The following is a 12,279-nucleotide window of genomic DNA, read 5'->3' as shown; positions in this document are numbered from 1 at the left end:
TTGGATGTAAACGGAGCCGTCTCGTGGAGCTTGACACAATCCGGTGTATATTGCGTGGGGACGGAAGGTTTTTTGCGGTTGCATTTGCGTTACTCCGATGCGTTTTGCCGTATTTGTTCTCGTGGAGCCGGGGCCTCAGAGACCGTGGCGCTCATTAAAAGTGCCAAAACGCCACTATGAGACAAAACACAAAGTGTTTGACCAAACATTCCCTCTCAAGTCAGAACTGAGGTCACAAAAAATAAGCAGGATCAAAATCAAAACTAAATATCGTTCCAGGCTAACCAAAGAGCACCTGCATGTGTGCATGTGTGTATGAGAATGGCCCTGACACCATTTCAGCCCAGATTTAAACTCCTGGCAGGACAAGCTCGATCTCAATTCTCGCACTGAACAAAAAAAAGCGAGTGAGGGACTGCAATATAAGAGGGAAAGAAAGAGAAACTTTAAAACTGTTCAATTGTTATGATGTGTAAAGACTGATATTGTTCTATAATCGGCTGAAACTGTTAAGTCATGATGTGAAACGGTTAACAAAGAAAAAGGGAAACTCAAGCTGCTGCTACACTTTATTTTATTTATCTAAAATTAAGCACTTTTAAGATGTACACATTTTCAAAAGCAATTTTATTTATTTTCTCCTATTTTATTTTTAAATGCAGCCAGAGAGGAACATTACACATATTAGGGCTGTGCATCTTCACTGGTCTCACGATTCGATTACGATTATCCTGTCAACGATTCGATTCAATTCGATATCCCGATGCATCACGATGCATCACGATTCATACCAATGCATTGCATCCTCAATGTTCTATATTACTGCACATGGCTTATTTTTCATCAATGCATACATGCATTAAATACATCAATAACATAAATGTCTTGACATTAATTTATAAACCAAAATAAATTAATTGTATAGGTCTAGCCTCCCTATATCTGTGTGTGAAGTTGTTTCATCCTCAAAAACAAAAAACTAATGCTTCTGCAGTCTAGCTGCAGCTTCTAGCAACGGTCTTCTGTTAAAAAAAGGACACTGAATGTCCTGAATGTGGCATCACACACAGGACTTGAGTCTGAACACAGCAGTATTTACAATAGCATATACAAACAAAAATAGTGCATGTGGGTGCACACTTACATTCTCTGTCTTACTGTTACATAAATCCCATGAATGTATGAGATTAAGTTAGCTTCATTATATCTCAATCAGTGATTAAGTGAATAATAAAGTTTCTATCGGGTCACTATCAGCCTGTCACTCATTATTTTCAGGGAGGGGGCGGGGTTTGGAGGAACGGAGAGGAGACGGTGATCGCGGAAGCTTTTTTCCTCCTGCCTTCACAAACTTTACACACGTATATATCGTCTGAAAATTGCTAGAGAACATTCATACTCTGCAATCCAAGACTTAATTAAATCCACCAAAAACCTGACATGATTGTAACGCGATTATTTTTGAAAAACATAAATCCTTGTGTCTCTGAGCCGCAGTCAGAGCGGGACCTTCTGCTGTTGGTTCTGGACTGGTGTTCTTGTGTTGGTGGATAAAGCAGACTGCTCCGTGTTTGGTGTTGCTGTGCCGCTGTCACGTCTGTTCCCTGATCTCTGCGTCATCGACCGATTTGATATTAAAGTGACAGAAAAAAAAACGTTATAGTAAAGCCGCGGCAGGAAAATCAGGAAGCAACGTTACTACGCTATAATCGATTATCTTCCGTCACTGCATCGATACCGAATCGTCCACGTCCGCATCGCAATGCATCGTAGAAACGATTATTTTCAACACCCCTAACACATATCCACAGTATTTACTGTATATCTTTATAGTTCAATGTTAATTGACAATAAATATTGTTGTTTTTGAATTGTACTTTCTTTATTTGATTGGCAGTCAGTTGTTGATTACATGCAAACGTTGATAAAGCTACTAGGCTACTTCAATATATCACACTAATTCATAAAGCAACTTAGACATTTTGATGTTCCGGACCTTTGCATGGGGAGATTTTCTCTAACTGGACCTCGTTGAATTTTAGTTCTGCTTTAAAGGGAAAGTCTGATACCTTTTATAAAATATGGGGGAAATTCTTACTGTTTTTGGAAAGGAATTAGATCTGTATATTTTTGTATTTTATTCATTCAAGTACTAGTTTTTTATTGTAATTTTGTTGTGTTTATTTTAGGGCTGTCAAGTTAACGCGTTAATAATAATAATAATAAATAAAATAAATAAAAATTAACGCCACTTATTATTTTAACGCGATTAACGCATGTGTATTTTTTGTCCTCGGCCGCCCCGTAGTTTCAGAGCGCATCGAGTTTAAAATACCATCTACAAGCTGATGCTGACAGCCCCGCTCCTGCCGCCCGCTTGTGGCAGACCACACTTCCACGCTCACCGGCAGGCCCGGGTTGTGGTCGAATACTCAAAAAAAACAGCTCCTAAGTTCTAACCCTATCGTCTATTCCTTGACCTCTGAGTGAAACGTCACGGGGTTAAGGGATAGTCGATAGGAGAATTCAAAAGGATTTAGGAGAAGAGACTGCGGTACTTTAGAGAATCCGACTGCACTTTCACTATCCGACGTGTTTATGATGCGCCAGCGGAGGTCATAAATGTGCGCCTGCTGCTGTGGGGAAACTATGGAAACTACAGTTTTCTATACAGCGGACTACAACATGGATGTTTAATAAGAACGAGGGACTACTGTAAACTCATCTAGAGACTCTGCACCGTGCTCTGATGCTGTTGTTTTATGCTTTATGAACGGAGACAACAGAGAAACATATTCTTCATGACCAAAGTTGGAATTGAAATAAAAAAGGAAAGTGAAACTTATGCTCGTCACCCTCTCCCTCCGGTCCACATTAATACAAATGATCCCAATACGTATGATTGTATGAAAAGATCTTAAAATCAATACAAATGTATTTATTATAAACGTTAGTCCTTAACATCTATCACTATGTATATCACCATTCAAACATCTTTTAAGTTGAACAAACCCCACACAGCTCAGTAAAGACTGTGAAATGTTGACTTTATTTGATCATTTCAGTAAAAACTAACATTCATATTTCTCTTTTTGATTATAATACTGATGAACGTTCAAAACAAAGCACTTTGGCAACTTACCACATACGTTTTAAAATGCTTAATAAGCACCGTAACTTTCATGATATCATTTCTCGTTCATAATCGATTGTTTCCGTGAACGGCCGACTGTTGTATGACGGCAAATGCCGCGGCCGCAAGGCATTGTGGGGCAGCATTTTCTCCTCTCCTTTCGGTTAGGGAGGTCCAGTGGTTCCTAAGCTAAAGGAGGTTATAAAGGAAATTTGAAACCTCCTTTCCTTTCATTTAGAGAATTCGAACGGCACTTATCATGGCTGCCACTGAGGGACTTCCGGGTCATTTCACTCCGTTAGGAAGGTTCCTAAGCTAAATGGACTATTCGACCGCAACCCTGGACTGGCCATAGGGAGGACCGGGAGGGTGTGTGTATTGGCGCATTTCCACTACACGGCCTCGCTCGGTATGGCTAGGCCTCGTTAGGACTGGCTCACTTTATGGCGCATTTCCATTACAGTTTAGGAACTGGGGAGGTATCTATAGTAACGCAGTGTAGGCGGAGCCGTGACGTCATCTTCAATGAGAACCCCAGAAAAACAACACAGCCGTTAGCTGTTAGCACTCAGAGCTCACAGCTCCTCATATATGTTCAGAAACTAGACAAAAGTTAAACAAGTACAAACCACAGACTGTCTGTGTCATGGCGAATACAGTCGCTGCTTTATTTATGTCTGTATAGGCCGTTGTTGTGAGTGTGGACGGTCGGAGCATATACTGCGTTAGCTTAGCCAATCTCCATTTAGAAAACACGCATTTTAAAAGGTTTTTCGCCTGCCGTCTGTCTGCAGACTTGTCAAAGCATTAATTCATGGTTTTTACTAACCGGTATCAGTATGTTGTTACTTCGGCATCATTTTGAAACGTGTATTACAATTAAATCACGGTCAAATATGTCCATCTTGTTGTAGTTGTAGCCCCCTTGCCAGCGATTCTCTCTCTAGTTTAGCACACTCAGCCCGACTCAGCCTCGTTGTCTCTGGCCCTAGACCAGTGGTTCCCAAACTTTTTGTGCCCAAGGCACACCAAAGGACAAGTAAAAATCTCAAGGCACACCTATTGTGCAAAATAGCCCTTATAACACGTGTTATCACTCATATCATGTAAAATATCTGTAAATGTGCATAATTATTTACTAATGCAAAATAAAATGTGACAGACAACTATATTACTCATGAAATATTTATTAACGAAATATTTCAGAAATTAATTTGAAACTTTATCAAATTAGGCTTCATCAAAGCAGCAACACTCATTTAAACCAGGCAGGTCACAAAATAAAAAATTGTGGAGGATCAGGCTTTGGTGGTCGGCTCCCATCTCGGCGCACGGCTGGGAGAAGAGGCGAGATTTCAGCGGCCTTGATTTGATGTAATTCACCATCTGCACAGCCTGATTCAGCACCTCAGTCAACTCCGGGGGCATGGTTTTGGCAACTAATGCCTCTCTATGCAAAATGCAGTGGTTTGTCACGATATGTGGGTTTTGTGCTCTCACCTTAGCAATAAATCCTTTCACTCTCCCCGTCATGCTTGCCGCACCATCTGTGCAAAGACTGACGCACATATTCCAGGTCAGACTGTTCTCTTTTAACACTAGAACCGCCAGAAGTCACTGTATACTAGGGCTGTGCGATTATGGCAAAAATCATAATCACGATTATTTTGGTCAATAATTGATATCACGATTATTAAAAACGATTATCCATTTACTTTGAAAACATCCATATATTGAAAAAAAAAATGTTGAACAGTATGTTTTTAACAGTTGATTACCCTGAACTTTAAGTATAATTCAACAGAAAAACCAATAAAAAAAAAAGAAATTAAATTATTATTTTTTTTTTTAATAAAAATAATAATCGTTTTATTTCGATTACATTGTTTTCGTAATCGTTGCAAGCCAAAATCGTAATCGAGATTAAAATACGATTAATTGCACAGCCCTACTGTATACCTAAAACCGCCAACGGGTAACATTTACCCGCTATTGATTTTCAAGGGACAATGTTCTTTTATTATCATGCAGAACAGTGAGTTTTGATCGCACAGGGATGAAACTTATACCAATAGAATCTGTGGACTCTCAGCTTTTCATGATATAGTTTGTGCAGATAGCATGAAGTATAAAATATTGCTACCAGTGCTGATTTAAACACTTGGTGTTAGACTTGTGTTTTGTTTAGGTACAAATCTCTCTCTATCTATCTATAACTATCTATCGATCTATCTGTAATGTTTTGTTCTATGGACATATAATTGTCTACATAAACAGACGACGCGGACTACTTCTCTCATTCCGAGTGTCCATCTTTATTCAGCTGGCACGTAACCTGCACACATGCATTACGTCCTCAACGTGAGCTCAGTCATCCAAGATCTTGTATTCGCCAAGATGTTACACTATCTATAACTATATATCTGTCTATCTCTCTCTCTATCTATCAATATATATATCTATCTACCTCTCTCTCAATCTATCTCTCTATCTATAAGGAACCGCAGTAGACAAAAGGCGCTGCTATAGCAACACGTCATGTTTACGCTGCATTTTCTATGAGGTAAATATTACCCGCTGGCGGATATAGGTATAAATGGCACATCTTTGGGCGATTTTTTCAATCTGACTTCATATTGACAATTTTTAACAACAGAGTGTGCTACATAACACACTTTCAGGAAAAGTCACGGACTGGGAGACTTTAATATTTTATTGAAAAAAAGTTACATACAATCAAAAAACAGCTGCGGGTAAAATGTACCCGTTGGCGGTTCTAGTGTTAAATAGTTATTAGTTACCCTGAATATTTCTTCTCCCGTAGTATGGCTTTCCATTTCTTTGCAAAAGAAAAACGTCTCTTTGATAGAGTCAGCATCAACATATCTGACGTTTGCCAGACGTTGGGCAGCCCCACTTATGTCAGTAGATTCGTCTATTTGTAGGGAAAATCTGCCGCTCGCCTGCAGTGCCATAAGACAGGTAACTTTCATGATACTGTCTGCTGACAGTTTTTTTCCTCTTTTCTTTCGGTGGTGGGTTGTCGGCAGTCTCTGCACTGGTGGTTGGTGGTTTGCTCCGCACAAGAAAGCGCTCCATTTTCCCTCTTGCGTGTTTCTCTGTTTTAATGTTGTCCTTCAGCCTTTGATGTGTCACGGTCTTATAATTCCCACCTGCAACTGCGTTAACAGCGAAATATGGGGTTATGTGAGGATTTTTTTTAAAGAATTGTTTTTAGGTATAGAGTTTGCCTCTGTATTATGAAATGAGTGCATACAAAGTACTGATATAGTAAATTAAAAAATAATTATTTTTGTGTAGTTGTATATTGCAATAATAACGTATGGTTGTCACAAAATCCCACGGCACACCCGGACTTGCCTCACGGCACACCAGTGTGCCGCGGCACACCGTTTGGGAACCACTGCCCTAGACCCACGATTTTATGAGGCCAGAAAAACTGTGAATTAGGACCCGCCGGCCGGTACTAGGCCAAGTGGAAACGCAACCAAAAACGGGCCGCTGACGTCACAGCCCTCTTAAACCGTGCTCCGCGCTGTAGTGGAAACGCGCCATTAGTGTGGGGCACGAGCGAGGCACACCTTACGTGTTGTTGTTAGCATCTGGTGCTAGCTAGCTGCGCTAACAGATATAAGGAGCTGTGTCAATGAAAACAGAGGAGCGACATTTCGCCGACAACTGCGCCGAGCACTTGACTTTATGCAGGTAGCCAGACAGTGGGACATTGTACGAAAAGTCAGCACACTCAGCACGGATAGTGCGCGCAACATGATTGCAGCCTCCAGGCAGCTCCCGTTCGAGCATATAGCCTTGAGCTGCACATAGCTCCAACGATCCATCAAAACACACACACACACACACACACACACACACACACACACACACACACACACACACACACACACACACACACACACACACACACACACACACACACACACACACACACACACACACACACACACACACACACACACACACACACACACACACACACACACACACACACACACACACACACACACACACACACACACACACACACACACACACACACACACACACACACACACACACAGAAAAGCAATGTGGAGCGGCACCTCACCACTTCATATGGAGTTTGACACTAGAGAGAGCACACCTTTATCTATTTAATATAGCCTAGTTGTAAAAAATAAAGTAAGAAATCATTCCAATGTGTACTATAGAACAGTAAAAAAAAAACTGTTTAAAAGGGGAGTGATTAGTAAAATAAGCATAAATAAAAAGAAAGAATGCTAACTAGGTAACATAAGATAAGAATAAACAAGTTTAAATTAGTTGTTATTGGTTGTGATCATATTCTAAAGATGTTTGGATTATTGAAAAGTATACAGCTCCCTTTTATACGAGTGTTGAGAGCTGTATCCATACATTCATCTTGTGCTCAAAGTGCACCAGATTGATGCATTTCACTTCAACATTTAAAAAAAAAAATCTTCCCAGGGGTGATGCCCCCGGAGAGGATGTGAGGTCCACCCCCAAATAAAGCAGGTTAAAATAATTAAATGTAATACATTTTATTTTAGTAAACACTGAAAACGGGTTCCACAGACCCAAACAGCACACAAAGGTTAAAGTTAAAATGTGCTAAATACACTGCAAAAAACAAAAAAAGGAGTAAAAGTAGCTCACGACTTGTTTTATTTTTTTAAAGTAGCTCTCATCCTCATTTCATTTCATTTCAAACCTTTATTTATCCAGGTTATATCCCATTGAGATCATTGATCTCTTTTTCAAGGGAGACCTGCAAAATACAATCCTAAAATACATTTGACGATTTTAAGCTTGGCCTAACATTTTATTGGAGCGATGAGGAACAGGTGGGGCTTGAAAAGGCCCACCTGTTCAAAGTTGGGAATGACAGAAAAAGTTTGAGAACCACTGCTTTTAAGTGACCGCTCAGAAGAGAGGATTTCTTATTGAGAGGCGAAGTCCCTCCCCTTCCGGGGACCTCCATGGGACCTTATTTCGGAAAAAGTATTAAAGTCAATGGAGAGAGAAAACTTATCTTTCGATCCCGTTTGAATTGTGCCACGAATTACACATGATGTTTGTCAATTTTGAAAAATAATTTCCATGTCAAAAAAGTCACAATTTGTCGTAAAACTGTTAAAATATAAGACTATGAAAAATATGCAACTAGAAAGACTACAAATCCCAGAATCCCGGTCCCGCATCTTACGGAACCGACTAACTCCCCTTTTGTGTATATACAGCTCTCAACATGCCCAGACTTGTAGTGATTTTCACCTCTTTTAATACTTTTCGCCTCATTCTGAAAGAAAGAAGTGAAATGTGCCAACGTGACGGCCGTCTTGCTGTGTGGTGCGAGACGGGAGATGTAGGTCATTGAGCGGTTTCACACAAAAAAGTGTTACTTCACAGTTTTACGACACATTTGTATTTGTTTTGACTTTTGACAAACATGTGTAATTCGTGGCACAATTCAAACGGGATCGAAAGATAATCTTTCTCTCGCCATTAACTTCAATACATACTTTTTCCGAAATAAGGTCCCATGGAGGTCCACCGGAAAGGGAGGGACTTCGGCTCTCTATTTCTCTAAACGCCTGCTGCTTCCACTCCTCTCTCCTCGGTTCCCCTCCTCGACGCCTCCGCTCGCATCTCCTGTGGGCGGGACTAAGACGAGGAGAGGAGTCAAGGAGAGGAGTTGAGGAGAGGAGTCAATGAGAGGAAAAATAGAATTGAGAAAGGGCTCTAGTCTGGTATTGGATCGCTAGAAAGAGCGCTGTCATCAGACTGGCAGGGGCCGTTACTTGCTGTGCTCAACTCGCCCCCTGCTGCTGTGAGAAAATCCTCAGCACAACCACAGCGGAATATTCCTGCCTAGTCACCTGATATTTATTTTTGTCTATGTAGGATTTTTTTTTTTGTACTCGTAGAAAATATTTCTGTGTACTTGTAAAACCTTTACTGTATGTGTCTGAAACATGATTTATTAGAACAATGTAATGTGTTTGTTTGATAGATACGTTTTTTATTTGCAAAACAAAACGCATTAGTTTGTAGATGTTTGTTTTCACACTGTGTTTGTTAGTGAATCATAGGGCATTTGTAAAACATGTTTAGTTTGTTTGTAGAGTTATGGCCGGATAATACCTCCATAGCAGTGGCGTCGCCTGGCCTGGGCATCCGGGGCTTTAGCCCCGAATGTTTTTTCTGTAGCCCCGGACAATTCTCCCTCAATAATATAATACATTAACCGTGCTTTACGTGAACCTCATCATGACACAAGAGAGGACGGCAGCACTGTAATTTCCCGTGTTCAGTGAATGCAACAGAGGCATGACACCAGACCAATCAGAGAGTTGCATGGAAATAAACGTGTGCTTGTGTCATTCAAGCTCGGCTCTGTGTGTGTGTGGCAATAGCGCATTTAGTGTGAGAGAGAGAGAGAGAGGGAGAGAGGGGGAGGGAGGGACCGGTGCTCGGTGCCAGCAGGGACGTGTTGTTAGCATCTGGTTAGCTAGCTGCACTAACGGACATAAGGAGCTGTTTGTTCCACAAGAAGCTGGAGGAGAGTTATCTCAGTGAGTCTCAAACGGTTTGGTCACAGATTATTCAAAAGATTATTTCCGCGGCACACCTTCATATGATCATTATAGTTATTTAAAAAAAAGAGAATAAAGGAAAAACAGTTATGAAATACTATATGGCAGTAAAACAAGAATAGAGTTTAAAAGGGGAGTGATTAGTAAAATATCCATAAAGAAAAAGTACATCTGTTTACAGTTCTGCTTGGTGTTGAGAGATGTATCCATAGATCTCTTCATTTTGCTCTCAAAGTGCACCAGATTGATGCATTTAACTTCAATATTTAAAAAAAAATCTTCCCGGGGGAGCATCCCCCCGGACCCCCCTAGAGGAGGTGAGCCCCCAACTCATAAAAAATACCACTTTACCCCTGCCTATATGCCGTGAGCTGATTATCGAGCCTTCATTGTAACAGTCGCGGGTGTACTGTGTGTGTGTGCGTGTGGGGAGTGTTGCAGTGAAAAATGCCACTGTAGTGCCGCTGTAGGTACCATATGTGTTCGGCCTACCAGATGTGTTCGGGGTCCGTTACGCTTACCAATGACGTCACGCATTGGCTGTACGGTAACCCAAGAGGACATTTTACACGGTCAAATTCCGAATGTATTGAAACTCCAGACTCAACGTAAGAGCTTGAGCCTCTTCGGGGGGTGCTAACATTTAAACATACACTTCATTCTTTACTTTGTCCGTTATTATATGTAGAAGATATTACTTTTTTCTCCGTCATGTTGTTTCCATAGCAACAACTTCAAAATAAAAGCATCTAAATAGATTTGTGTTCTACACACCAAAATACGTTATTTGAACACCCCTCTCGATCGATTTACAAGAAAAATTAGTATGGCCCGCCCTAATACACCAACGCAGTTTTTAAAGATATACATTTTTCAACACAGAATCATTTGCCAAATTACACCATATCCAATCATTTTACGAGTCAGAAAATGCTATCTGTTCATTGCAGTTATTGTTTATTGAATTAGATTACCATGAGCTCAACATAATTATGTAGAGTACAAGTCCACAGCCAAGAAAATGTTATTTGCATATCATTTTATTTATGAATATGGAATTATGGAATTCTAACACTGGAATTTGTTATTATTTACTATAACTTTATTATATTATTCGGGTACAGCCCTACTGTACCAAAAATATCCGAATATTCGTTCGTTGGAGTACTATTCGGGTTTCAATTTCGTTATTCAGATATTCGTTTTTGTTTTTTTTCCCCGTTTTTTTTTCAAATTGAATTTATTGAAATCTCCAATATCAACGTAAGAGCTTGTGCCTCTTCGGGGGGTGCTAACACTTAACCATAAACGTTATCGTTTACTTTCTCCGTCTTTATATGTAGATATTACTTTTCTCCGTTAATCTCTGTCACGTTGTTTCCAAAGCAACAACAACTTCCTGTCAACTGCGCTAACTGTCCTTCAAAATAAAAGCATGTCCATAAATAGGACATGCCAAATTACACTTAACACATAGCCTATACAACTGCAACGAATGTAACAAACACAATGCGATATCCTTTTCAATTTCAAAGAACACAAATTGGGTTACATTAACAAATAACTATAAAACAATAATACTGTAGAATAACAAAATGAATGCCGTGAATACACTGAAATACACGTGTTGAAGCGGTTCGCTGCTGATTACTACGATTCCGTACAGCCAATCACAATGGGTGACGTCATTGGTAAGCGACGGACCCCGAACACATATGGTACTGACACCGCCGCCACTGTGGGCTAAGCCCCGAATGTTTTTAGGTCCAGGCGACGCCCCTGCTCCATAGAATGGTAATCAAACTCTAATCAAAATTCATGGAATTGTATTTCTTAATTATTAAAATATGTTGGAGTTTATGACAAAGTGTTTTTACAAACATGTGTTAGGTCTTGGTAAAATGCCGTAGCCTATAGAAAAGGTGAACCAGAATTGAAGGTACGTTTTAATATGATCACCACCGTAAACACTGTAGGTTCACTTGCTATTAAAGTGGGGGAGTGGGCAAATCGCGGGCAAACTTGATACAAGACTTTTAATTTATGAGAGCAGAATGGTGCTTTGTGAAATGTCAGTCACCCGATTTTACCGGTAAAATCTACCGACACAAGGAAGCTCTTGCTTCAACTTCTCCTCACTGATGCTGTTAAAGACGGCTGACTGAGCTTCAATCAGGCAGTGGTAAACGAATGCTGGTGAACTATCTCTCTATAGTCCTCACAGGACACACAGTTCATATCCGTCATATTTGGCCAGGTAACAACTTACTTGTGAAAAGAAATGTCTTTGTCTTTATGGTAGCGGTTCTTACAGCCGTACGCTGAGCACGTCTGAACCATGGCTGCCGCCGGGCTACACACTCCGAGGCCTGGTAAGAAACTGCACGACGGTCCGCTGGCGCTCCTCCTGCACCTCCGCACGGGCTTCACTGCCACTAACAAACATGGCGGCGGAGAAGAGGTCACGACAAGTGTTGTCGGATCTGATTGGCCGAAGTCGCTTCCATACCT

The 12,279-nt window shown here is 40.6% G+C and overlaps 1 protein-coding gene across 1 annotated transcript in view; it reads right to left on the bottom strand.

Annotated features, from left to right (window-relative positions):
• thap1 (THAP domain containing, apoptosis associated protein 1) overlaps positions 1-12,210 on the bottom strand; it is a 49,307-nt gene extending 37,097 nt beyond the window's left edge. Inside the window, exon 1 of the mRNA XM_034120233.1 lies at positions 12,038-12,210. Within this exon, the coding sequence (XP_033976124.1) occupies positions 12,038-12,108 (71 nt within the window). The 5' untranslated portion in view covers positions 12,109-12,210. The remainder of the gene's footprint in view (positions 1-12,037) is intronic.
• Positions 12,211-12,279: the final 69 nt, after the last annotated feature.

This window comes from Trematomus bernacchii, unplaced genomic scaffold (assembly GCF_902827165.1).
Source record: "Trematomus bernacchii unplaced genomic scaffold, fTreBer1.1, whole genome shotgun sequence".
NCBI classification, from domain to species: domain Eukaryota; kingdom Metazoa; phylum Chordata; class Actinopteri; order Perciformes; family Nototheniidae; genus Trematomus; species Trematomus bernacchii.
Note: the sequence above shows the minus strand (reverse complement) of the source record. Positions and strands in the feature narration are given on the sequence as shown.